At 38.5% G+C, this 24,667-nt stretch overlaps 3 protein-coding genes across 25 annotated transcripts in view; all 3 read left to right on the forward strand.

Moving 5' to 3' along the window:
* LOC121891797 (NACHT, LRR and PYD domains-containing protein 12-like) overlaps positions 1-24,667 on the forward strand; it is a 118,432-nt gene that overhangs the window by 47,000 nt on the left and 46,765 nt on the right. For 2 of the 12 annotated variants that reach the window (XM_042404376.1, XM_042404377.1), the window contains exon 1: positions 23,614-23,655. The exons of the other annotated variants lie outside the window; for them this stretch is intronic. The gene's annotated coding sequence lies outside the window, so the exon portion shown is untranslated. Of the gene's footprint in view, positions 1-23,613; positions 23,656-24,667 lie in introns of those variants that run through there. 12 annotated transcript variants of the gene reach the window in all.
* On the forward strand, positions 668-7,586 carry LOC121891802 (ribonuclease inhibitor-like). The gene is made up of 3 exons (XM_042404397.1): positions 668-1,280; positions 4,212-4,385; positions 5,449-7,586. The coding sequence occupies exons 1-3, from the start codon at positions 1,084-1,086 to the stop codon at positions 5,465-5,467; spliced, it is 390 nt and encodes a 129-aa protein (XP_042260331.1). The 5' UTR covers positions 668-1,083; the 3' UTR covers positions 5,468-7,586.
* On the forward strand, positions 7,798-23,903 carry LOC121891801 (periodic tryptophan protein 2 homolog). 12 transcript variants are annotated; one of them, XR_006094161.1, is made up of 9 exons: positions 11,608-11,870; positions 11,989-12,122; positions 20,711-20,847; positions 21,506-21,654; positions 21,789-21,929; positions 22,039-22,193; positions 22,409-22,560; positions 22,739-22,819; positions 23,581-23,903. XR_006094161.1 is itself a non-coding variant. In XM_042404393.1 (9 exons), the coding sequence occupies exons 3-8, from the start codon at positions 20,713-20,715 to the stop codon at positions 22,771-22,773; spliced, it is 774 nt and encodes a 257-aa protein (XP_042260327.1). In that variant the 5' UTR covers positions 11,608-11,870; positions 11,989-12,122; positions 20,711-20,712; the 3' UTR covers positions 22,774-22,819; positions 23,581-23,903. The 12 variants fall into 12 exon arrangements, 9 of the variants coding, with proteins under 9 accessions (XP_042260324.1, XP_042260326.1, XP_042260322.1 ...); XM_042404393.1 differs by having other exon boundaries at positions 22,409-22,567; XM_042404396.1 differs by having other exon boundaries at positions 22,409-22,465.

Here is a 24,667-nt window from a genome sequence, read left to right on the forward strand (position 1 = left end):
GTGTGTGTGTCTGTGTGTTTGTGTGTGTGTGTGTGTGTGTCTGTGTGTTTGTGTGTGTGTGAGTTTGTGTGTGTGAGTGTGTGTTTGTGTGTGTGAGTGTGTGTTTGTGTGTGTGAGTGTGTGTTTGTGTGTGTTTGAGTGTGTGTTTGTGTACGTGTGTTTGTGTGTGTGTGTCTGTGTGTGTCTGTCTTTGTGTGTGCGTGTGTGTCTGTGTCTTTGTGTGTGTGTTTGGTTGTTTGAGTGTGTATTTGTGTTGTGTTTGTGTGTGTGTGTCTTTGTGTTTGTTTGTGTGTCTGTGTGTGTGTGTGTGTGTGTTTGTGTGTGTGTATGTCTGTGTGTTTGTGTGTGTGTGAGTTTGTGTGTGTTTGTGTCTGTGTGTGTGTGTGTGTTTGTGTGTGTGAGTGTGTGTTTGTGTGTGAGTGTGTGTGTGTCTGTGTGTGTGAGTGTGTGTTTGTGTGTGTGAGTGTGTGTTTGTGTGTGTGTGTCTGTGTGTGTGTGAGAGTGTCTGTTTGTATGTGTGTGTGTGTGTGTGAGAGAGAGTGTCTGTTTGTGTGTCTGTGTGTCTGTGTGTGTGTGTGTGTGTGTGTGTGTGTCTTTGTGTTTGTGTGTGTGTGTGTGTGGAGGAGAGGCTGCAGTTTGAGAATAAATTACACCAAAACATTAAAAAGTGCTGATAAAAGAACCGGTAACATCGGAGTTTATCAATACTACAGTCTTTAATCATTTATCCTCGGGGCTCGTTTAATACCGGGTTTCGGTGCCCATCCCTACAGAGAAATAAGTGCACATTAAATAAAACTGCCATACCTTTGATTATTTTGGAGAAAACAGACGTATAAATCGATGCATAAACAACCGCAGGAAGCTGGAACAAGCGTTGATGTCTGGAACAACCAAAGTCTCTTTCCCTCGCCGTTTAATCGTTTACAAAGTGAAAAAAGCAGAAATGTGGTGGCAGAGTAAAATCTTTTTTGTGTTAGTGGTAAAAATAAACAGACTATGATGGAACAAATAATTCACTTTTGATGGAAATCCGTCCGTAGACGGAGCTCTTGCACCCATGTAATCTGCTTCTAACGCTACATGATTTCTTCTTTATTCAGATTGGAGAACTGCAGTTTGTCAGAGATCAGCTGGGCTTCTCTGCTCTCAGCTCTGAAGTCCAACCCCTCCCATCTGAGAGAGCTTGATCTGAGCTATAACGAGAGTCTCAACGGTTCAAGAACAAATCTGCTGTGTGATTTTCTGGAGAGTCCACACTGTAGACTGGAGACTCTGAGGTCAGACACCATTTCTTACTTCTGTGCTGAGATTAATATGATGTGAAAGTTGTGGTGACACTAAACTGCAGACATAAGGATGATTTTTATCAGGTAAAATCTCCTTCAGATTTACACATTCAAATGTTGTTTTCAAACATTTAAATACTATTTAAAGCCTCCCTCCAGTGTATTATGGCATTTTTGAGATATTTCATGTTTTTCTGAGTCATTTTCTGACCATGTTGATTAGCCACAATGTTCACCAAATATTTGTGGACAAATAACTTCATTTTCTGCTCAAAGATCAAAAATGTCGGCTGTTGTTAAAACTGAACAATGGCGTATGACTATAGTAGAACGCTGCAGTCATACGTCATCCTCATTAAATCCCTTTGTTTTTGTGAGCGTCACATAGGCTACTGATACAGTATCAGGCGCCTGTGTTTCATACTAAATAGTCTACTGGATGCAGACATGCTGCAACAACAGATTAATGCTTCAAATATAAATCATTTATTTCTATTAAACACTCTCCAACCAACATGTGCACAGAAAATAAGGTTTAATGTGGTTAAAGCAGGAAAGTCAGTAAATCAGTGTGCAGTGATGTATAAATGAACGTGGGTGATTGTTACAGTATCTGATGTCCACAGCTGTTTATACTGTATGAAAAGCTTCTCCTTCACTTCATTAAATCCCTGCAGCATCTGAAGTCAGCAGGACTGATATGTTGATAAATCTGCAGCCTCTGAGAAGTGCTGCGCCAGAGCGCAGTGCCGTTACGCACCACCGTTCACTGTGTTTACCTTCATTAAATCTCCTGATGACACCAGGCTGCTACAGTAGAAACACACACACCTCTACACACACACTGTTAAAACTTCCTGTAAAAACATTCAACAACTGGCAGCAGGGTTGCCATTAAGTTACTGTAAAATTAACATTTTTTTACTGTCACTAAAATTTACGGTTTCGTGTTGTTAATGAAAAATACAGTATGATCTGGTTTTTCATTGCTTTATTAATATAACTGTTTTTTTTCTTTTACACTATCTTACAGTTGACAGATTTGTTTGATTGAACTATTTAGTTTGTTGGGTTTTTTTACAAACATTTTAATAACTAATTAACTTATTTTTTATCCTAAATGAATACTGACTTAGCAGGTTAAACACATAGGAATCGTCACAATACATACAATTAAAGACACTTTTGTTAAGAAAAAGGTTTTAATAGACCTGGTTGTCATTCTTCATAAAATCTCTGTCCAAAGCTGGCTACAAGCACATAATGCAAACCAGAACAAAATGTTCTTTAGGAATGAAGAACAGAGCTAAATCACTAATATTTCAATCATGTCATTACAATGTAAGAGAAAAAACACAGCTTCTTATTGCACTTTACTTTTTATTTGAATATAAAGTTGGAAAGTTCACATGCAGAACAATTGCATGTTAAACAAAAAGCTGAAACAGAGCGTTCTCTCTCAAACTGTCTTTGGCTTTTTGATGGAAATAGTAGTACAAGGCACTTAGGCTCAGAAATATTGACATGATCAACTATACAGTATCACCTTTTTTGACTAACAATATATTTAAAAATATGAAACAGTGTTTAGAAAACCAAAGCAGGTGACCAGAACAGAACAGTTCAGTTGAATAAAACTGCATCATTTGCTGTTAAGCAGCTTTTAACCAGAGGACTGTTCCACAAAGCAGGATTAGAAAGTTAGGCAGATAAGTGTGAAAAGATGACATCATCATGATAGTGTTTTGAATCTGTAAAGCAACATTTGAATGAGCTGTTTGGATATGATTCAATTATGATTCACAATTCAAGTTCATGATAACAAACCAAATTTCAGCAGTTTTACCATTTTTAAAGTCATGTGGTAAACTTACTAACCTTGCTTTGTGGAGCAGCAACAGTTACAGACAACTGAGCTACATCACAGAATTACAAGCAAACTCTCAGATAATATCTGGCTCTATATCATGTAACATCTGAATATACTGGAGATATTGTCCAGCCTTAAGGCATATCAGTGGTCCAAATAAAAAGATGAACATTACATAAATAAAAGATGTTTTGTCAATATAATGCTGTCTGTCAAAAACAGTTGAAATATAAATGAAAATATAATGAACAGCAGCAGACATGTTACATAATGTCCAAATATGAACTGTATGTCAGGCTCTAACAAGGAACACGGTTAAGTGCAGAAGTCCAAGTATTGGGCGATGGCAGGGGAGTGAGTTAGTTAATGACTTATGGCCCAGTCAAAGACACCAGTTCTCCCAATCCAGCCTTGGTAGCCCTCTGACTGTGTGTGTGTGTGTGTGTGTGTGTGTGTGTGTGTGTGTGTGTGTGTGTGTGTGTGTGTGTGTGTGTGTGTGTGTGTGTGTGTGTGTGTGAAAGAAGAAGGGAGAAAGAATTAGACGAATGAGACCAGCTGGTGTTTTGATAAATAGAAGTGAGTAATGGGATTGAGTAATCTCACCATTTTAAATGAAGTCCCACTTGAAGTCCATGAGTTTCCTCAGCAGAGTGGATACAAACTTTCAAACATTCAGATCTTTATTTTAAATCAATTTTGATAACATTAAAACATCTGTGACCACATAGACTTTATACTGATCCACACTGAGCATCTTTTTGGTCTTCATATTTAATATAAGATGAAAAAGCTGCACTGACTAATTCACTGTTAAGTCACTGTGTGTTTATTGAAGTAGCAGCATGTTGTCATTAATATTAATGAAGCTCTTTTTTACTGTTTGTATTTGACAGTTTTTAACCTGCATCCTGTTGGGTTCAGGTGTTTGGAGTTTCCATTTTCTAAACTTGTTCATTCTAAACCTTCTTCAGCTCTGAACAGATTATGAAACATTGAATGATTTCAAACAGAATAATCTGCTTCTAACGCTACATGATTTCTTCTTTATTCAGATTGTTTTACTGCAGGTTGTCAAAGAGCAGCTGTGCTTCTCTGGTCTCAGCTCTGAAGTCCAACCCCTCCCATCTGAGAGAGCTGGATCTGAGAGGAAACTCCTTGAGTTCTTCAGACAAGAAGCTGTTGTCTGATCTTAAAAAGAGTCCAGACTGTAGACTGGAGACTCTGAGGTCAGTAGAGAGTTGGAGTCAGTCCGTGCTGGTTTCAGCAGTTTTGTATTAAACACAGTTAGTATCAAAGCAAAGATCCAATATTTCCTGGTGAACCTCCAACCTTCTCAGTGGCTGCTTTCCTCAGTGAAGCTGTGAGAGGAGAACGGTGACAGGCTTCAGGATCGGACACAACGACAGAGAGAGAGAGAACAGTCAGCCAATCAGATCAGCCAGAAGCTTGTTGTGATCATGTGTTTGAGTCGATGTGAAGACGACTGTTGTTGTTGTTGTTCATGTCTGCAGGAAATAAAGCTGGATTACAGCTGACAGCCTTACAAGATGTATAGAGACAGTGGTCCTCATTCATCCAACTGTCGTACCATCAAATCTGATCTGAAAGTGTTTGTTCTCTCATTTCAACACTAAAGAATTGATCAGTTCATCTTTGTCAGAGCTCTAAGATCAGTCTGACTGAAGCCTGCAAATCACTGGCTCTGATTTCACTGAACCATCATTACGTTTAGTAACCATGTGGTCTTTATACAGACCAGAACCTCTGCTGAAGTCCAGGAATCACATCTTTATATCTGTCCATCACTTATTTTCTTTCCTGCAAATATTTTCAATGACAGCCTCCATTTTTATTTGTCAAATGACATTTCAAAAGCAGATAAGATGTTGATCAACACACAGAGACTCTTGCTTTCACTTTAACAGCAGGTCACATGTAACAACAGTAAATGTGTCACTAAAGTGTTTGTGCAGTAATGATGTGTTCATGACTCTCTGCACTTTATTTCCTCTGTGTACTTCAGTGAAATCTGCAGAGTAAACAGACTTGATGCCAAAAGTCTCTGCAGGTCTGTGAGATCGGAGCTCAGTGTGTTCACTCCAACACGTTAACATGAGAGCTGAGAGGAAGCAGGCTACGCTGCACAGCTGCTCCACTTCTGGTCTGAACAGGACTGAAGTCCCTGCTGGTCTTTATACTGGATGTGCTGCATCACTGACTGACAGCTGATGAAGTGAGTCTCACTAAACACTGATTTATGACCTCTGTTGTTTCTTCTTCTCTCATCAGATTGGAGTGGAATGAGTGAGTGAACATCCAGGAGTTCGTGTTGAGAGAGGATCAGCTGTATCCTGATGATCCAGAGAGGTTGAAGCAGCAGCAGCTTGTGTGTAGAGAGACTCTGACTGGGCCATGTTACTGGGAGGTAGAGTGGAGAGGAGAGCTTCATCCAGCAGTGACTTACAGAGGAATCAGAAGAAGTGGAGATGAGTCTCAGTGCTGCAGTCTGAACTGATCTGAGAACAGCTCCACTGTCACACACAAAGTCAAGTCCACCATCATCCCTGTGTGTTCCTCTGGATCTGACAGAGTATCATCAGTGTATCTGGACTACTCTGCTGCTGCTCTGTCCTTCTACACAGTCTCTGCAGACACACCCAGACTCCTCCACTCAACCACCTCCTCCACCCTCCTTCTGGACCTGAGTCTCAGTCTGGATTTTGGTCCATGTGGATCATCTCCAGCAGAGGCTTGTTTAGAAAGACTTTCCTGTCTTTGTATATAAGTTGTATATATGTTTTAAATGTATATAAGTTTTAAATGTCTCTTTACTTTCAGACATGTGACCATCTGTATCTGTTGAAACCAGAGTGACACTGCAGATTATTGCAGAATCACTTGACACTATAATTATTAATTAATTTACAGGATTTATAATATGGCATCTGAATTTACTTTACTACTGCTAGCCAAAGTACGACCATTTATAAATCTAAAAAGATGTTGAAAAGCTGATTCATACCTTCATTTCAAGCTGACTTGATTACTATAATGCACTTTTTACTGGCCTCCCAAAAAAAAAACACTGAGAGATTTCAGCTCATTCAAAACTCTGCAGCTCAGATATTAACCAGAACCAAGAAGGAGAGAACACATTAGTTCACTTTTAGCTGCTCTGATCCAGCTTCCTGTAACATTCAGTATTGACTTTAAGGTCCTCCTCCTCATATACAAACAAAGCCCTTAATGGGCTAGGACCAAGCTACATTTCTAACTCCCTTGTTAACTATTTGCCCTCAAGAACACTGCGATCATCTGGAGATGACCAACAACAGCCGAAAGAAAATCGGGAATGCAGCCTTTGTCAATTACGCCCCAAACCTATGGAACACACTACAGATAGATATCAGGGAAGCCAGCTCACTAAATATTTTACTTTATTTTATACAGTCTATGTATTTTATGTGTTCACTTTGTTTTAATTTTATTTTATTTTATTCTTATTCTTCTTATTATTATTCAGTATGCATTCTATTTTATGTGTCAGTGGGTTTTATCTTCCACCTTATATCATGCAATCCATGTAATTTTAGTATTTTTCACTTTATTTTTCACTTCATCTATTTTATCTTATTTTTATTATCAAGTGGGCTTTATTTTCCATTTCATGTTACACGGGTGCTGAGGTCAGTGGTAGGTAGATTTGAGAAAAAAGACTGTGGTTTGTGTTTGGTCAGCTTTGGGTTGCACCTGACACAGAGAAGACCTACAGTGAGGTCAAACCTGAGGGAAGATGTTCCGATGTGTGTCTGTGTCTGATGGAGAAATGGGAGGTTCTTCAGAGACCTATGCACCGTATATATATATCACATATATATTACATATTATGTATTGTATATTCACTTTATTTTATCTTATATTTATTAACGTTATCAGAAAAAAGTTTAAATCATTCTTTGATCATTGTGTCATAAATTATATTCTCCTTCTTTGGCACACAGCATAGCCTCCTCCCCCTTGCACGCATGAGAATATTGGCGCAGCCAATCAAAAATTTAGTAGGCTAGTAGTGTGATGCTTGAAACAAACATCCCTCAGAATTATGTGAGATCTGTCAAATAGAGGAATCAGTGCAGCATGTAATTTTTCACTGTCATAAATACTCTCGAGAAGGAGAAACATTAAAGAGGGAAATCAGGAAGCTTGAAGTGGAAGAAATTAGTCTAAAAAATGTATTTGCCATCAGGTTAGTGAGTCTATTCCATTATATGAAAGAAACTGGGCTGATCAAAAGAATTTAGTGTTCAGTGAAATATAGGAGATGAGTCATAACTTCTTGATATGCAAGAATGTTTGTTGCTTCACATCTATGGCACTTTGTGTGTTTGTTCTGTTACATTTAATTAAAGATTAAACAAGACAATAAACTTTAGTCTTTGTTATTTGATAACCACTAATAAATAAAACAATTTGTATAGTAGCAAATAAAAACTGACTTTGGGTAATTTGATTTCTGACCCACCAAAAAAAAAAAAACATTAATATTGAACCCTGTAAACAGTTAGCTAGTTTAGTCCAGTGGTTCCCAACCTAGGGGTGGAGCTGTTAACAACTCATAGACATCTGACATCTGAAAAAAAAAAGTTGTATGAGAGAGAGTAGCTGCACCAAAATGAGCTCCTGAATACATCTCAAACTTGAACCTAAAAAGTGGAACATTTTGCAAAATAACCGTCAAATAATCTTTAGAAAGGACTCTAAAGAAGAGGTAACAGCATTTATCAGCAAGAACAGAATAGATATTATCATCTTTGGATATAACAACTAGCTAGCTGGCAAATAATAAAAAGTCAGACTCAGACCACGTCATGTCTTCTGCAGATCAGAGACGAGCCCCCACCACTGCCAAGAGGTTCTCGTCATGTGTGTTTGTATTGTCGTTGATTCCACCCCCTTAGTGCCCCCTTAATCGGGCCCCTGCCACTCTATTTGGCCGCCGGGAGTTTTAAAAGCCAGCAGCCTGTGTGTCCGTGAATGCGTCATGTTGTCGCACACTGTCAAGTTAACGATCAAGGTGATGTTTGTGTGTGTTTTTTTTAATCTAGGTAGGAGGTAAAGTACAAATCGGCTGCATTAAAACGCAAAGAGCGAGAGAGTAAGAAAAGCGGATCATCAAGCTAACGTTATTGCTAGCACTACTAGCCTGACAGCGGCTAACGGCCAGACTATCCAACCTCACTTTGCTGTGTGTTGAGCGGGACATAAACATCGACAAAGACAAAGTGGCACCATGAAGGAGAGGAGGATGAAGATTTAAAAGGGATCGTGATATGTACAAAGTCGGTTAACCTGTTGGGATTATTTTGTTCTATGGAGGATGGTGGAAGACACAAATGGACTAATTTACACTAAACTACAGCAGGCTGAGCAGGGACAACACTTGGTGAGTGAAACATGTCACTTCCATAACTTATGGAAGTTATATGATGAACTGGATCTTGTACTGGGACTGACGAGCCCGCCGAAGCTTTGAATAAGGTGGATTTCCCCAGTTTTGCATTTCTAAGTGGTTCAGTCACCTGTTGACTGTGTGGTTTGAGAATGAGCCTGTGCAGAAGCTGCTTGTTGCTTGTGAAAATTCATTCCTGCAGAAAACAAGAGTGAGTAAGTCGTGTATTTGATACATGCAGTGATACTTTTTGACATGAACAAAAACTCATAAAGAATATACATAAAGAAATATGTGTGAGTCATGTATCTACAGTATGATATGTGCATTGTTTCTTTTTGACGAGAACATAAATATGCTGTCTAGATGCCATCTCAGAGTTTTCTAATTGAATGTAATGTGGTTTGTTGTATTACACCACTATGAAACACTCTGTTTTGATAAAATGACATGTTATCCTCTGGTGTACCTTATTTCTTTATAATGACCTGTCTGACTTGTCCTCTGACCACACCACTGCTATTATTAGTGCTTAGTTTCACACTTAATTTAGTTAACCTTGATAAATGTTTGAGGTCACAAGATGATAAAAAGTATCATACAAAAAAAGAGCAATTTCTGTTCATTTATTCAGATTTTTCTCTAATTGCGCTGCTCTTTTCTTGGGAAATACTGGACGTTTTCATCTTTTCAGGACTCAACAAAGGTACAAACATCCATAATTAGTCTCTTTCTTAACTTAAATGTCGGTTATGAAGAAATCAGTCATAATGTGAGATTAATGTGTTGTTTAACTCCATGTTTTCTGCATCTCTGCACCTGTCTGTGTCACTGTCTGTGGTGTTGTAGACTGTCTGCTTTGTGTTTGATTAGACAAATTTTATGTTGATGTTATTCCCGTGTAAGAAAGACATGGTACTGAGTCAGTGCATATTTCTTTATATCTTTCAGCAAATAATGCAGCAATCAGCCTGCAGGTGGGGTCAAGTGTCATTCATATTAGTGCAAAGTTTCACTACATCTTTGTTGTTTTTTTGATGAATTGTGTAATCGATTGTATTATTGCTGTTATTAACACACACCTCCTGACATCCACAGCCTGTCTCACTTGTTTCCAAGTTGTCAGATATAAAGACTGATATAATTCAGGCCTGCTGGTGGTAAATAAAGCTTATTTGTTCTCCAATTCTGGATTTTCAGTGTATTTCTTTTGACTATTCAGGTGTTTTGAATGTCCACCAGCTGCTGGATGCACCCAGGACTAAACTTTCTCTCCACAGCTTGTTCAATCTCAGCTCTTGGTGTAAACATTTGCATTATTACAGTAAGTGCATTAATGAGTCTGCTGTCTTTGAGTTTTTCATTTTGTATTATTGCAGAAGAGATTATAGCCCCTGAACATGTTCCTGTTCATATCGACTGTCAGTGTTTCAACCAGCATCATTGTTTCATCATTGCATAAGTTGTTTCAGGTTTTTTGTGTAAAAATGCAAAACATTTAGTAGTAGTAGTGTTGATAATATAAAACTTATAAGACTGCTCTGTGATTGCTGATTTTTTTTTCTGTGGTGCTTTCAGGTGTTGTAGTAACTTGTGTCTTCTGAGTTTTGACACTCGGCTGAAGAACAGCAGCCTTTTTATTTGATGAAGCGACCAAATTTGTATTTTCCTTTTTAACTTTTAAACTCTAAAGGTAGTTAAAGGTAACTTTAACTTTGGACTGTTCTGAAAAGATGCAATCCTGAACGCCCTAATGTCGATTTTATCACACTAGCACATGAACGCACCACAGAAATGACTCTCTTGTACACACTTTTATTTCAGTCTTTCTTCAGCTGTACACAGTGTCATTGAAAGGGCACCTTCATAATGTAAAGACACTTTTTATTTTCATTTTCAGCATCTTTTAACAGCATTAAAACATATTAAAACATCGTTACTTCCTACAGTTCAGTGCTATTTGATTTTTAAAGCAAAGATTTAACATTGGTGACTGTTAGTTATTGAAGAATTCATTCTTTATCGTACAAAATAAACACATTAGATTTATTGTCCACCTCATTCATTTCATATGTACAGAGTCTTCATACAGGCATACTGTTGAGACTTGTTGACTGTTGAGTCACCTGTGCAGGTACATCTCTGACTACATGTACACAAGGAAGCAGAAGGAGTTTACATGCAGCAGGTCAGTCAATCACAGCAATAGAATAACGCTGCCATCTGCTGGTGAAAGCAGGCTACTACTGAACAGTTTATCTGCTATTGGCTGCTCTTTGCTGTCAAGTTATTCTGAGAGATACCAGTCGGTACCAAACACCAGCCAATAGCTCTAATTCACAACAGACAGACTTACACATCACTGATTTGAAGGATAATCATGCTCTCAGCTTTGGAACAACATTTCCCATAATGCTTTAGGGGGATATAAACAGGAAGTAAAGCGTTGCCATGGATTCAGCGAGTTAGCTGTGAGCTACAACTAGAGCCCCGTTTTTTTTGTTTTTTATTTGTTTACATGTTGACAAAATGGCGCCATTAAAAGTATCCCGATTTAGTTATTATCATTTCCTTTTTATTATCAGTTTGCATTGTAGCCATGAATCTACAGACATCACTGGATTACTTGATACTGAAGAAAATTTATGGGGAGCGACTTTTTTAAATTTCTAAGCAGATTTATGGACATTTATTCGCGATGCACATCACATATGATGATATCGTCGGGGAGTGTAAGTCACGCTGAATCTAAAAATGTGTGTATTATGTCTGTGTGTTCAGATTTTACTGAGTCCTCTGGATTATTTGGTTTTTCAATCAGTTCAAACTAATGAAAAATGCTGTTGCAAGTTTCTAGAGGTCAGAGTAAAATTATATGTGACGGAGGAAAAGCAGCTTTACGCATTTGGGAAGCTGGAAGGAGGTGAAACTTCAGCTGTGCTGCTGCTGCCTCACTGTCACCACCAACAGCTGCAAGTGATCAATTAATTAAGGTGTAAAGAGGAAAATAAATATCTCTCCAGTTTTTGTTCAGTTTTCAGTAAAACTGTGCTGATGAACAAACAGTCCATTTGACTCTGTATCTCTGGTGTCTCATAAGCATCATTGATCACATAAATACAGAAATGTGTAAACTATCTGGCAGTGATATTGTGCGACTGTTTCCTCAGATCAGGCCCTTCGTCTATGGAACAAACAGACAGACACATTAGTGGAGATATTTGGAGGCGTTGAAGGTCATCGAGATGAAGTCCTGAATGCTGTGAGTAACATCTAATCACAGCTGCCATCTGAAGAATAATCCACCAACACAGAAAAACTAGATGGCATTTAAGATGTGTTGTTGTTGTTGTTGTTGTTGTTTTTTCATCCAACTGCAGGATTTTGATCTCTTGGGTGAATAAATGATGTCATGTGTGATGGACCACTCCCTAAAACTTTGGCGGATTAATTCAGAGAGAATGCAGAAAGCCGTTGGTGGATCTTACGAGTACAACCCCTCCAAGACCAACAGGTACAATCACACACAGAAGTGAGATTTTCATTGTAATGTTTTTATAGTCCATTAATAACTCCTGGATTAAATCAATCTAATCAAATCTACATACTACCAATATTGGGATCTGTACATTCCTGTCTACAGATTGCAGGAAGTTTGCTGGCAACTGGACCATCTTACTGTTAGAACAGATGGAAAGAAAATTCATACTATCAACCTAAACAGAGACTTTAAAAAGCTGAAACACCACCCTCAAGGTCAGAATAGTTCATTCTCCTTCTCTGGTGAGATATGTGTTAAGTTAGCGTTAAGGATACATACAGTATAATAATATTTTGTAGGATTTTGTGTGTTATTTGAAAAGGGCCAGTTTGTCATATTCTTGTTGTTTCTGTGTCAATTCACCCTGAATTCAAGAAATGATGAAGAGGGATGTCTATGTTCCTATTATATGAACTGCAGTTTTGATTCACTCTAACCAAGTTGACAGAAATATTGATGTTACGTGTGTGTGTGTGTGTCACAGGCCAGAGATTCAAAAAGTGTGTATTTGTGTGTTTGTGCGAGGAGATAAAAGATAGAATGTGAAAAAGAAAAAGTGCAAATCAGAGCTTTTTAAATGATGAAGGTTAACGAGCTGCATGTTTTTAGTTGTTCTGTTAATTCACTATAGTACAGTACAGAGTATTTACTCTTGAAACACAAAGCAGTTCTTTCTCTGTGTGTGTGTGTGTGTGTGTGTGTGTGTGTGTGTGTGTGTTATTCTACAGGGTTTTCTATGGGGTTGTTCTGTATTATTTTTATCAAATCAGACTCTCACTAACTAGTCTCATGTGCTTTTACCTTCAAACTTCATTCAAATGTAAGAATGTGCAGCATCTTTATGAAATGTGCACATCTATTCAATTTAGCTGTTTTTAGTAATTGAAATATCAAAGTATCTTTCTTTTTTCTGCATGATGTCGCTCCCTCGCACAGGAATACGGCTAATTTGACTTCTCCACAGGAAAGCGTGTGATCACCAGGGCGGCAATGTGGGTCAGTGGTCTGTTGTGTCACAATAAAAAGTTCCCCAGCTCAATTAGCTCAGTGATTAACTTTCCCGCTGGCTGATTAAAAATGCTCCTGCCGTCACCCTTTACCGAGGCGCTGTCCTGACTATTGAAGCTGGTTCATTGGAAGAGTTTGGGGCTCTTGGTAATGAACTGAAACACCATCTGTCAGCTAAAGCAAGCACACTCACATTTCTTACAGAAAGTTACACCTTTTCTAGTTTATTGTTATTTTATATTATAATGTATTCATTCATGTATTTTTCCTGTGAAAATATAAATGATAATTGAGTTTAATAATATGTGATTTATCTTTATCAATAATGTGACCTCATGAAGCTTATTTGGTTGGAGAAACAGTCTTGTTTCCTTATTAATTCAAACTATAGTGATATAGTTTGTGTGTTTGATAGTTTGAGTGTTAGTTTATTGGAGGGAATGTCTTCTCACTCGCTGCAACCCAGAGAGGTCAGAGGTCAGGCTAACATCTAGATCAGCACAGCTACAGCAAGGATTCAGTGTATTTATATATTATTTATATATTTACAGAAACTTTATTGACATGTTGTTTTGATCAGATGAGGTCAGACTGTTTAAAAGGTTGGATTAAAATGTTATTAGTAAAACATCTTGTATTGGATTCACTTTGACGTCAGATTTCTTGCAGCACAAACATCGTCTGTATCACATTCATGACCCGAAAAAACAAGCAGCTGCAGCACATTCAGTGTCCCCTAAAAGACCCAGTTGAGCTTTAGAGCTTGAAAATAAAGACATTTTTGGAAAGTGAGGATATTTTGTCTGCCCTTCCCTTCTTAAAGGGGCTCTGTAAGATCTGGTTTAGTGTGAAGGTTAGAATTGGGTAAGGGTCAGGTTAAGGGTCTGGGGTAGGCAATGAGTTGGGACAAGGTTAAGATAAGAAGCTATAGGGAATGTTTCAGGTTACTGCGAGTCCTCACAAGTATGGAAGTACAAGTGTGTGAGTGTGAATGTGCACCTCTGTGTGTGTTAGGACAACTCATTAAGTGTGTCGTCCTTCTGTAGAAGAATAAGGAGAGCAGGACACTATGCTGCAGTCTGCACTCAGCATGTCAGTCACACACAGCAGTCAGTAAGCCATTTCCTGTTATGGGTGAGTGTATTCAGGTTTGTGTGTGTGTGTGTGAGAGAGAGAGAGAGAGAGAGACGCTACTATGCACTGTCTCCGTAGTAGAATAATTGAGTCTAGGACTTCTATTGACATATGTGTGGCACATAGGATATTAACATGCAATTGCCAACTTACTTGTGTTTTTTATATATATATATATGTTTGCACTTTATTTTACATGTAAACAGACCCTCCATTCAATTTCATATATTTCTGTTTATCTGGATGGACAATGTTAGGTTCAGTGAAGCCAGATAACAAAAAGATATCCTAGGTATGTTGAACTTGCTATTTTACACGTTAACAGACCCTCCATTCAATTCCATATATTTCTATTTGGAGTGTAAAAGGCAGGAGATCAGCTGGAGTTTATAAGCTGTGAGCCTGCGCTGCATTCTTCAGTTGGCAGTTAACGTATAATCAGTAAAGCCACGGAGGATCAGCAGACTCACACTCTTTTTTCCATCTGTTCTTTCAGGTGTGTAAATGTCATGTAAACATTTATACAGTTTATCAGTTTTTCGATTTAATGTACTGTTTTGTATTGTAGCGTGTAGTTTGTAGTTTGTCAGCGGTCTTTGCGCTAGCTTGGTGTCCTAAACTGGGACGAGTTGGCGCTAGCTTGACGTTTACGATGATGGATATCATCAAATTACACCTGTCAAAACGTCAAAGGGAGTCAGATGTAACGTTTGCTTGACTCCACTGATATATATGTATTTATAAGATTTAATGTCAGCGTGTTTTGTAGTTTATATTTCTTTGTTTTATTCATTTTCTTCTAACGGTTAATAGCGTTTATTTTCAGTTTGTTTTTAACGGTTAATAGAATGTAGACGGTTAGAGCCCGAACAGCTGATTAGCAGCGCTGTAGTTTACCGTTGCCAAGGCAACCAGGCAGCTCACGGGTTGTAATACGTCACGCGTAAACGGAGAGGATGAATGAGAGAGATTATATTGTTAATGTAAATGTTGTGTGACTGAAGTTATATAGAATTGATCATTTTTAATAGCCTATTAGTTTATGCATGATTACTGTATTTTGAAATATTGAAATTTTAATATTATACAGTGATTTTGATATTGTATTGTTATTGTTTTGCATTGTTGTTGTGTTTTCCCAACTAAGTTCAGTTGGCAGTTAACGTATAATCAGTAAAGCCACAGAGGAATAAATGATTTTCTAAAATATGTCACCCCTCGAGTGAGCTTACACTCTGTGGGCGTAACGTATGCATGCATGTAAAAAGAAACACACACGCTCATCCTCACACTGATAAATGAATGAAGAAATCTGTGGGCTACATTCAGTGCGATCATTAATAAGACTCTCTTGGATTTGTGTCATTTGAATGGAAATGAATCATAGCATTACGTTTGGTTTCTGTCTCGGGGTAAAATGTGTGTGTTTCCATGAAGTGGAATTTGTTGGAGTGAGTTGTGGGACGACTGGAGACAACGAGGTGTTAATGAGCGCTTGTTTGATTTGTGAATTGGAAACTGGAAAGTCTTTTCTTCCTGCCGATTTGCTCTGTTTAGTAGTAAAGTAAATACTGCTTATGTGCATATGAGTGTGCTTTTCCTTCTTTCTATCCATTTTTTCTTTCCTTTCATCCTCCCTTGTTGTTTTCTTTTGTCTCATCTTCATTCTTAATTCAATATTTCTAAACACAAGGAGGAAAATGAGATCTGAACAAAACCGACAGAAAAAAGAGAGAGAGGGTAAGCGAAGGAGGAATGACATGAATCTTTTGTGCAGTGCTCTCTCTCCACCAACCTCTCTGTGCTCTCAGTCGATGAATGAGAGGAAAATAGCCTGTGTTCCTCCATCTTTCCTTGGCCTCCTCACAACTCCACAGCGATCAATAATCAATCCCTAACTCCTCTCATCTCTCTCACCTTCTCTTTCTCTCCTTTTATTGCTCCATCCTCTCTTTCCTTTCAGGATTTGAACCGCTCTCTTAAGGTCCTTTTTTTCATTCATCATTTCATTTCTGTCACTTTTCATTAAAAACTTAGTGAGACAAGAAATGTCAAGTAGGAGAGTTAGTCTGAAAGTGTTCACCATCATCCCCGTTTGTGTGATTATTACATTTCACTGGTCTCTATGATGTCAGGCTTATCACCAGACCTTCCAGTATGACGATACACAACAGCTACTAAGTAATAAACATGTTTGCATACTTGTTGGTGTCAAGCATGTCCAGGCGTTCAGGCAGCCTGTGTGTAGCCTGAGAGGAGAAACCAATGGCAAAAAAATAAATGTCCACAAAGTGACTCAAACTGTAAAACTGCAAATGTACGGACACAACTGGGAAGTGAGAGGGTCATGTCCTCCCCATCCCCAGTGGAAATGATGCCCTTCAATACTGAGAAGAGATGCACACACAGTCTTTCTATGGCCTATAATGTCTTGGTCGTGGCAGCTTCAGCTACACAGTTTCACTGAAGCAGAAACAGACGACTCAGTGCCTCACCCCATGAGAAACTGCAGCCACACACACACACACACACACACACACACAGAGTCTATATAAAGAGCTGCGGCTCAAATGTAGAAGCAATGAATGTACAACTCCTTTACCTTCATGTACATTCACAGGTGGCTGTTGCTTTAGGAAATGTTAATCTTGCCCATACGGACGTGATAAAAGAGAGAAAACAATCTGAGAGAGAAATGAAAGAACAACACTATTCATCCCTGCTGTTTTCTCAATATCAGAAAAAGTGCTAAAAAAATATTGAGTGATAATTATACGATGGACTGAAAAGGAAAAACTGAAAATGTATCTCATGTCAATTCCTTTGTTGTACATCCAGTGTCGACTCAGCATTGAACAAGAACAGTGACGCTGTTACAGGAAGCCACCTGCTGTTCTGGCATGTGTGTGTCTACATGTATGAGTGTTTCCCCTGCTGTGGTTATTAGGGAGGAAGAGGTGTCCCACTCAACATCTGTCCAGCTGCTGGCTGGTGTCAAATTCACATTCAATTACTTGCAAAAAAAAAAGAGGATAAATGAGGAGATAAAACTATTTATGATTATATTTTCACATCCTGCAGGGTCTATTACTGAGTGAGTGTATGTGTGTGTCTTTCTTCTTTCTTTCTATATCTCTATCTTTAAAAAGATCCCTAAAAACATCATGCAGATTGTTAACCAACACAAAATATCCACAGAAAATACCAAGAACATCATGACTTCAGTTTCAATTACAAGTGATAAAGACTCCAGCAACAGGAGGCCCAAATGCTGCAGGCACAACATGTATTTACTCTATCAAGTGCAGGAGTGGGCAGTCTATATCATCACTGTTATATGAGTGCAGGATGAAATTTCATATATGAAAAGGGATTATTAGGCTTAAACGTGCATATAAATACACTGTCTTCCCTTAAACTGTATATTGTTAAATAAAGTTAGAGATCAGTTTGTTTCTCTTGCACTCTCTCTGGTCCATTGCAGCCTTTTCTCTTTCACGCTCTCTTTTTAAACAAGTTGTGTAGTCAGTAATATAAATTCCATTTAAACCTCAGTGACAATAAACGCTGCTGTCCCTAATCCCACCTGATCTGTAAACAGTAACACCATCACTGCTGTTATGAAGTCTGACACTCCAGCATCTGCTTTTGTATCTGTTGCTGTAAGAAAGGACGTCAACTTCAATCAGAAAAGCAGAGCAACATTCATTTGTTTTATCCACTTTCCACAGTCCCACATCTCCACTTCTTTTAAATTTAAAATGTAGGCACTTAAAACTCAAATCTTTTATTCATTGGTCTGATTGTGAAACACGTCGGTGGTTTAAAGTGCTCACGGTCACTTCCCAAACGACATTTAGTGATTACAGAGCTGCGAGACAGAGTGGCTGTTTTCAATCTGGTTTCATGATTATTCAATAATTTCTTTCTCTCTCACTCACACACACACACAAATCTACTAACATTTATACTTAATCATAATGACACTCACACACACAAAAAAAGATGCACAAATACAAATCTGGTTCCATGTTTATTAAATAAGGTGAGATCTGATGCCGCCTCTTTCTTCTTCACACACTCACATGCAGTACGTTCCTTATGGTGCCATGTTAATTCAAATCATGCATTATGATGCTGTTTCCTTTTACAACATGGACATCAACACACTTATTTTCATTTCTCTGTCACAAAGTCTCTCAAACACATACAGTACTGTGCAAAAGTTTTAGGCACCCTAGATGTTTAGATTCTTATGCATTATGCAATACCATCAGGGAGGTTTCTGATCGGTCCCAAATTTATTCATGACATGACAATGACCCCAAACATACAGCTAGAGTCATAAAGAACTATTTTCAGCAACAAGAAGAATGATGAGTCCTGCAACAGATAGTGTGGTATGGTCCCCACAGAGCCCTGATCTCAATATCATGGAGTCAATCTGGGATTACATGAAGAAGCACCTGAGATGGCCTAAATAATAAATCCACAGAAGAACATCTTTCTCCAAGATGGTTACAACAACCTACCTGCAAGTTACCATGAAAAACTGTGTTAAGGTGTACAGAGGAGAACTGCTGCTGTTCTGTTCTGCTCACAACAAATATTGATTTCATTTAGGTTTCTGCTGTTTACTCAACTTTGTAAGGTGTTCATTGATAAATTAAAACAATTTATAGCAATATTTTTGTAAGCATTCTCACTTTACTTTTAGTGCCTAAAACTTTTGCACAGTACTGTATACACACGAAAACGTGCACAAACTCAAATAGACCTCATCATTGTCGTAATTCAATTCACAAACGCACACATACACTCACAAAAAGATACTCATCATTCACTGTATTACATTACGGACCATAAACATGTTTAGCATTGTCATAGTGAGTTAATTTGGGCTCCCTGTCTGTTAATATAACCTACATTTCAGTTACAGTTTTCATTGTGCAAGGAAATTGTAAATAAAGTGTTAGTGTGTGTGTGGCTTTGCACATATACAGTATATGCTGCAACAGCTTATTAAATCCTGTGGAAAGAAAGAAATGCTCATACTGTACATAGTAGCCATGGTAGATAGCACAGCAATAAAACATCAGTGGATTAAAGGGAACAAAAAGAGAAACAGATGGACCAGCATGGTCAGAGGAGAGAAATATGTACATCAATATCTTTTGAAATCACCCATTCATGTCAATATTAGTAAAGCATGAAATGAATTATTACTGTATATGAATGTGTGCATTATTAATGTCAGCCATGTGACTTTTAGCATGAAACACATTTGCATTCTCTGTTAGAATATGAAGGGAACCCAGATGGATTATGTAGAAATTCTGATATATTTTGAAACGTTTAATTTACTATTTTATCAGGCCATATGGGATCCAAAGTTATTGAAAACATAATTGTAAAAAAGGCCATGTAGCTGTTCATATTTCCCCCTGATATCTCCTGTGTCTGATCATGCTCTGTACGCATGAGCTCGGTGTGCCCGCACTGCGCGTGCACGCGAACGCAGCAGTGAGTGAGACCTGCAGGTGACGTCAGAGCTGATCCTACCTCGGGTCACGGTGACGTCTAACGGACATTCCTCTGAGTGTGTGCGTCAACGTGAGTTTAATATTCGCTCATGTTTATGTTACACGCAGTTAGTGTTTATATTAAGCCACGAGTGTATTTTATAGAGTTAGTTGTGGTTTTTCTGTCTGTTTACATGACGTGATTCAGAGTTAGCTGCTAGCTTGTAATAGTCTGAGTTGTGTAACTGTATTCTATCATTTCAGTGCATTTCTGTCATTATTTTTTATATTTTTATATCCTTATACACTGAATGCTTGTTTATAAGTAACTGTTACAGTGACTCATTCATATGTTGTGCAGTTTGCTAATTCACTGTCTGCTAATATTTTATGATATTAGCTAATATTTTATTTATATTTACTAGCTTATTACACAAACATTACCAGCCTTTATCTCTGTATGTTACCTGTTATCTGGGCAGATGTCTGTCTAGTTTAGGTTGATATGCTAGATTTTCGATCGCTTATCAGTCTGTACTGTGTGTTTATTGTCACACACCTTTAGATAAACAGCCTAAACCTTAGACCTGGACTCTGCATCTCCTTTTTTCCACACTCTCACCTGAACACCACAAAATTAATGTTCTGATCAGACACCCTGGAGGGATTCCTGCCACACCCATAGATCTGTCCACATCCTCTCACACAATAATACTGTAGAATAATACATTCACAGTCTACAGCACACAAGAGGCTATTTCTCCAAATGAAATGATTAGATCTCATTTTCAAAACAGGAAACAGTTAAGCCTCTTGGACAGCATACCAGTGCTGGTAAAATTTAAAATAGAAGTGTTTTATTGTTCTGGGATATTTGTGGATATTTGTGTGTTTCAGGGATGGGTCAGCTGCTGGTGTGGGAGTGGCAGAGCGAGTTGTTCGTCTTCAAGCAGCAGGGACACTTTAACAACGTGGCCTCGCTGGCTTACTCACCTGATGGACAGCACATCGTAACAGGAGGCGACGATGGCAAAGTGAGTGCTCCACATCTTCCAAATGCAGCATTTTTCTCAATTTATATGCAGTTATTGAAAAAAGGGAGAAATAATATAATGATTGTAAGAGCTTGGAAAAAAAAGAAATTAAAATACAAGTCTAGAAATAAATGATTGTTTCATTTCGTTTTACATATATCCACACTTTTTTGTTGTTGTTAAGAAGCTCTCATTACATTCTTGTGAAATAAAAACCATAAGACGTAAGTTACATGAAGAATATTTCAAGGTAGGTCACAGTTTTTTTTCTCAGCTTCAATAATAAACCAAATTGAAACCTGGAAAAGGAAAAGTTAGTTTGTTGCAAGGCTAAAATGAGCATGAAAAACACCAGGACTCATGTAAAAATGTCAAAAAATCAAAATAAGTGACTTAATTTCCATTGTGTTTGAATCTGTGAGGATGAAAACTCTCAAACAGGAATGAGAAATGTTTCAGTCAGTCTTGTGTTTTGACAGACAGTTATGTATTTTTTGCATCTACACTGATGTCATAGATGATTCAACATTTTAATTTTCATGTAACTTCACCAGACTTTAAATTGCTTTCATTGTATTTCAAAACCAAAAAAAACAACCCTGTGCTTTGATTTCAGCGTGTTTGTATCTGACATCAGACTGTGGTTTCATTTCCACAGGTCAAAGTGTGGAACACCAACAGCGGCCTTTGCTTCGTCACCTTCACAGAGCACACCAGCAGCGTCACCAACGTCACCTTCACCTCCAGTGGCTTCGTCATCGTCAGCGCTTCTCTGGACGGGACAGTCCGAGCGTTCGACCTGCACAGGTGAACTTACAGTGAAGCTGGTTCGCTTCCAAAGTTTGATAGAGATGGAGAATGAGCATGAGGATGTAATATATGAATCTGTAACTTAGCAGTGTATGTATGAAGGAGTTTGTGTGTGCATATATTCATCACAGGTACCGAAACTTCTGGACGTTCACGTCGCTTCGTCCTGCGCAGTTCTCCTCCCTCGTAGTAGATGTCAGTGGAGAGCTGGTGAGTGCAGGAGCCCAGGATTCCTCCTCCTCTGGTCCATGCAGACAGGCAGACTGCTGGAGGTAGGCGCATAATTACATTTTTTTCAGTGAAATGTAATAAAAAAAAACTTGGCTTCGGTATAAATATGTTCTTATTGACCTCGTCTCCTTCTTCCCTGTGGGTGACTAGGTCCTTGGGGGCCATGAGGGTCCAGTCAGCTGCCTGTGCTTCAGTCCAGTCCAGTCCAGTCCACCTTGGCCAGAGCCTTGTGGGATCGCACCATCTGGCTGTGGGACATGATGGACAGCTGGCAGTCAAGGAAACACTTCCCCTAACCTCCGATGGTAAATAATGATTGGTTGAAGCACACATGAATTTGTTAAGATTTAAAGTCTTCTTTAAAGTGGTTTTAAACTTATTTTGATTTGAATTTCAAGGCTCATTATGTTTTGAAATAATTAACATGAAGACTTTAAGTACTATTCAGCTAATCAGAATAATGTGGAGTAACTCTGGTTACAGTGACCACACACACACTTCTTTTCCATGTTTTTCTCAGGCCTGTCAGTGACTTACCGCTCTGACGGTCAAGAGTTGGCCGTGGCCACTCTGAACGGTGAGATCTCTTTCTGGAACCCTCACACAGCCACACAAAACGGCTCAGTGGCTGGGCGCCACGACCGGCAGATGAAACGGCAGTTTCTAACGGCAGTGTGCAGTAAATGGTTGCCCTTTGTCTGCATGTTTTTAAACTACTTTCCTGACCTGATGTGCTTGATGATGTTATTAATGGTTCCTGATGAAACTTGAAAGCTCAGCATTCTTGTTGCCCTTTAACTTCCCTATTGATGTTCCCTTGAGTATGACACTGAACCCCCCCCCCCCTCAGGGGGTCATGTGATTTCTTGTAAATTGCAGAAGTGACACTAAATTCAACGGAGCAGATGGATAAAGTGGCGTCTGACGCGGGGTGAGTGTTAATGAAATATTCTTATTTTACCATGAAAGTCTCAGTCATTTTCCTACCTGAGGACTGTAGAGGGGAGAAGAGTTAGAATGAACTTCTATGGCTATAAAGAAAGGAAATAAAACGGGTAGATAACTTGTTTGCGTGGTATTTCCGGTGTTGTATCGAACTCTTTCTCACGTAGCCCTTGCTGAAAGAACAGGAAGTTTTTACCGTTCTGTTGTCGGCAAATTAAGCCGTAATCATTTCTTCTAAATGCAGTCCATTTGTTCACAATATAGGTAGCAACCTTGCTCCGGAGGATGAGAAAAAAACCATGTTAAGTTTTTTTTATTTGCTCGAAATTATTAAGTTATTCGGTAGTGGTAGTGTTCAAGTTTGCTTTCTGTTGAAGTGTAAAATGTTCTAAAACTGGTGTAAATTATTGTTGGCGGTTCAAGTTTATACAGAAATCATGAATGTTGCGCAGCATTTAATATGACGTCATTATATAGACTTTCTCTTCAGCGACCCCAACTCTGACTGACTTCCAGCGTCCCTGCATCAGACTTTATGATCCAACCATAAAGATTTATAAAGTCTGTTAATATTTGACTTTTGTTCCGGGTTTTTCAGTCCAAAGTTCAGAGCTGCTGTTCTGTTATCAGATTTCCTTAAAGAACACTTCAGGTTAAAGATGAATACAGAGAGTTGAGACTGTTTGTGAATCAACAGACCTTAAAAACCTCCTGCTGTGAGTTACATGTTTGTTCTTCTTCTGGTAGGTTTCCTGGTTGAAGCTGCTGATTAATTTCACCTTCATTCATCATCTTGATTCAGATTATTTTCAGTATCTAAAGGTAACGTAACCAACAGTTTTCACCACGTTTGTGTCTGCGGGTGTTGAAATGATCTGATGACAGTAGAGATGGTCGTTATAGTGATGAGTTATGTTGCTTTGTTGACTGCACTGGTGGAATGAAATAAGAGTATTTATCAATACTCTTATCGGTTCTTTTTCATTACCAAAGAATTGGGGGATTTTGAATTATTAAAGAAAGAATAAATTCAGAACAGTCAGCAAAGTCACTATATAAATTCAATAATATCTCACTTGAAAGAAATAAAAAAAATGTCAGTAAAATAAATAATATTCCTGACATTAAAATACTGCGTGAAGTTTAAAAAGAATGAAGAACACAGACTCAGTCAGTATCTTTGTCCTGTCCTCCTCCACCTCCCTCTGCTGCTGGTTGTGAGGAGGGGCTGTTTCAGCCAGTAGCTAAATTTACAGGAATTTAACACATTTTAATACACAATAATAATTAAGCTGAACACAAACACCAACAAATAGAGCAGAGGAGAGGACAGAGAAGCTAGAGCGAACATAAATGACATCAAACCGTGATAGAGACTCAGCAGTTTCCCGTTGACACAGGAGGCATTCAGGTACAGCGTTGAGCGTAGGTCACTCGTGTTTTCGAAGTGCTCAGAGCCCAAAACACAAATTTGTATGTAGTTACGCGAATAAAATGGAGGAAAAAAAGACTTGACAGTCTTGTGAAAAAACGGGGGAGATAACTTGTCTGTGTGGTGTTTCTGGGGTTGTATTTCTCACGTAGCCCTCCCTGAAAGAACAGGAAGTTTCTGCTGTCTTCGGCGAATTAAGCCGTAATCATTTCTTCTAAATGCAGTCCATTTGTTCACAGTATAGGTAGCAACCTAGTTGCGGAGGGTGGTAAAAGAAAAAACGAACAAAAACCCCCATAAATTTTAAGTTTTTTATTCGCTCGTAACTTGTTTGTGTGGTATTTCCGGTGTTGTGTCGAACTCTTTCTCACGTAGCCCTCGCTGAAAGACCTGTACTACGAA

The sequence above is a fragment of the Thunnus maccoyii genome, chromosome 24 (assembly GCF_910596095.1).
Source record: "Thunnus maccoyii chromosome 24, fThuMac1.1, whole genome shotgun sequence".
NCBI lineage: Eukaryota > Metazoa > Chordata > Actinopteri > Scombriformes > Scombridae > Thunnus > Thunnus maccoyii.

What these genes read in the sequence shown, in the direction of transcription:
- LOC121891801 (XM_042404390.1), top strand. Translation starts at nt 20,713, where the DNA reads ATGGGTCAGCTGCTGGTGTGGGAGTGGCAGAGCGAGTTGTTCGTCTTC. An exon ending in CAGGAGGCGACGATGGCAAA is followed by an intron (nt 20,848 to 21,505) that starts GTGAGTGCTCCA and finishes TCATTTCCACAG; the next exon opens with GTCAAAGTGTGGAACACCAA. An exon ending in CGAGCGTTCGACCTGCACAG is followed by an intron (nt 21,655 to 21,788) that starts GTGAACTTACAG and finishes TATTCATCACAG; the next exon opens with GTACCGAAACTTCTGGACGT.
- LOC121891802 (XM_042404397.1), top strand. Translation starts at nt 1,084, where the DNA reads ATGATTTCTTCTTTATTCAGATTGGAGAACTGCAGTTTGTCAGAGATC. An exon ending in TGTAGACTGGAGACTCTGAG is followed by an intron (nt 1,281 to 4,211) that starts GTCAGACACCAT and finishes TTCTTTATTCAG; the next exon opens with ATTGTTTTACTGCAGGTTGT.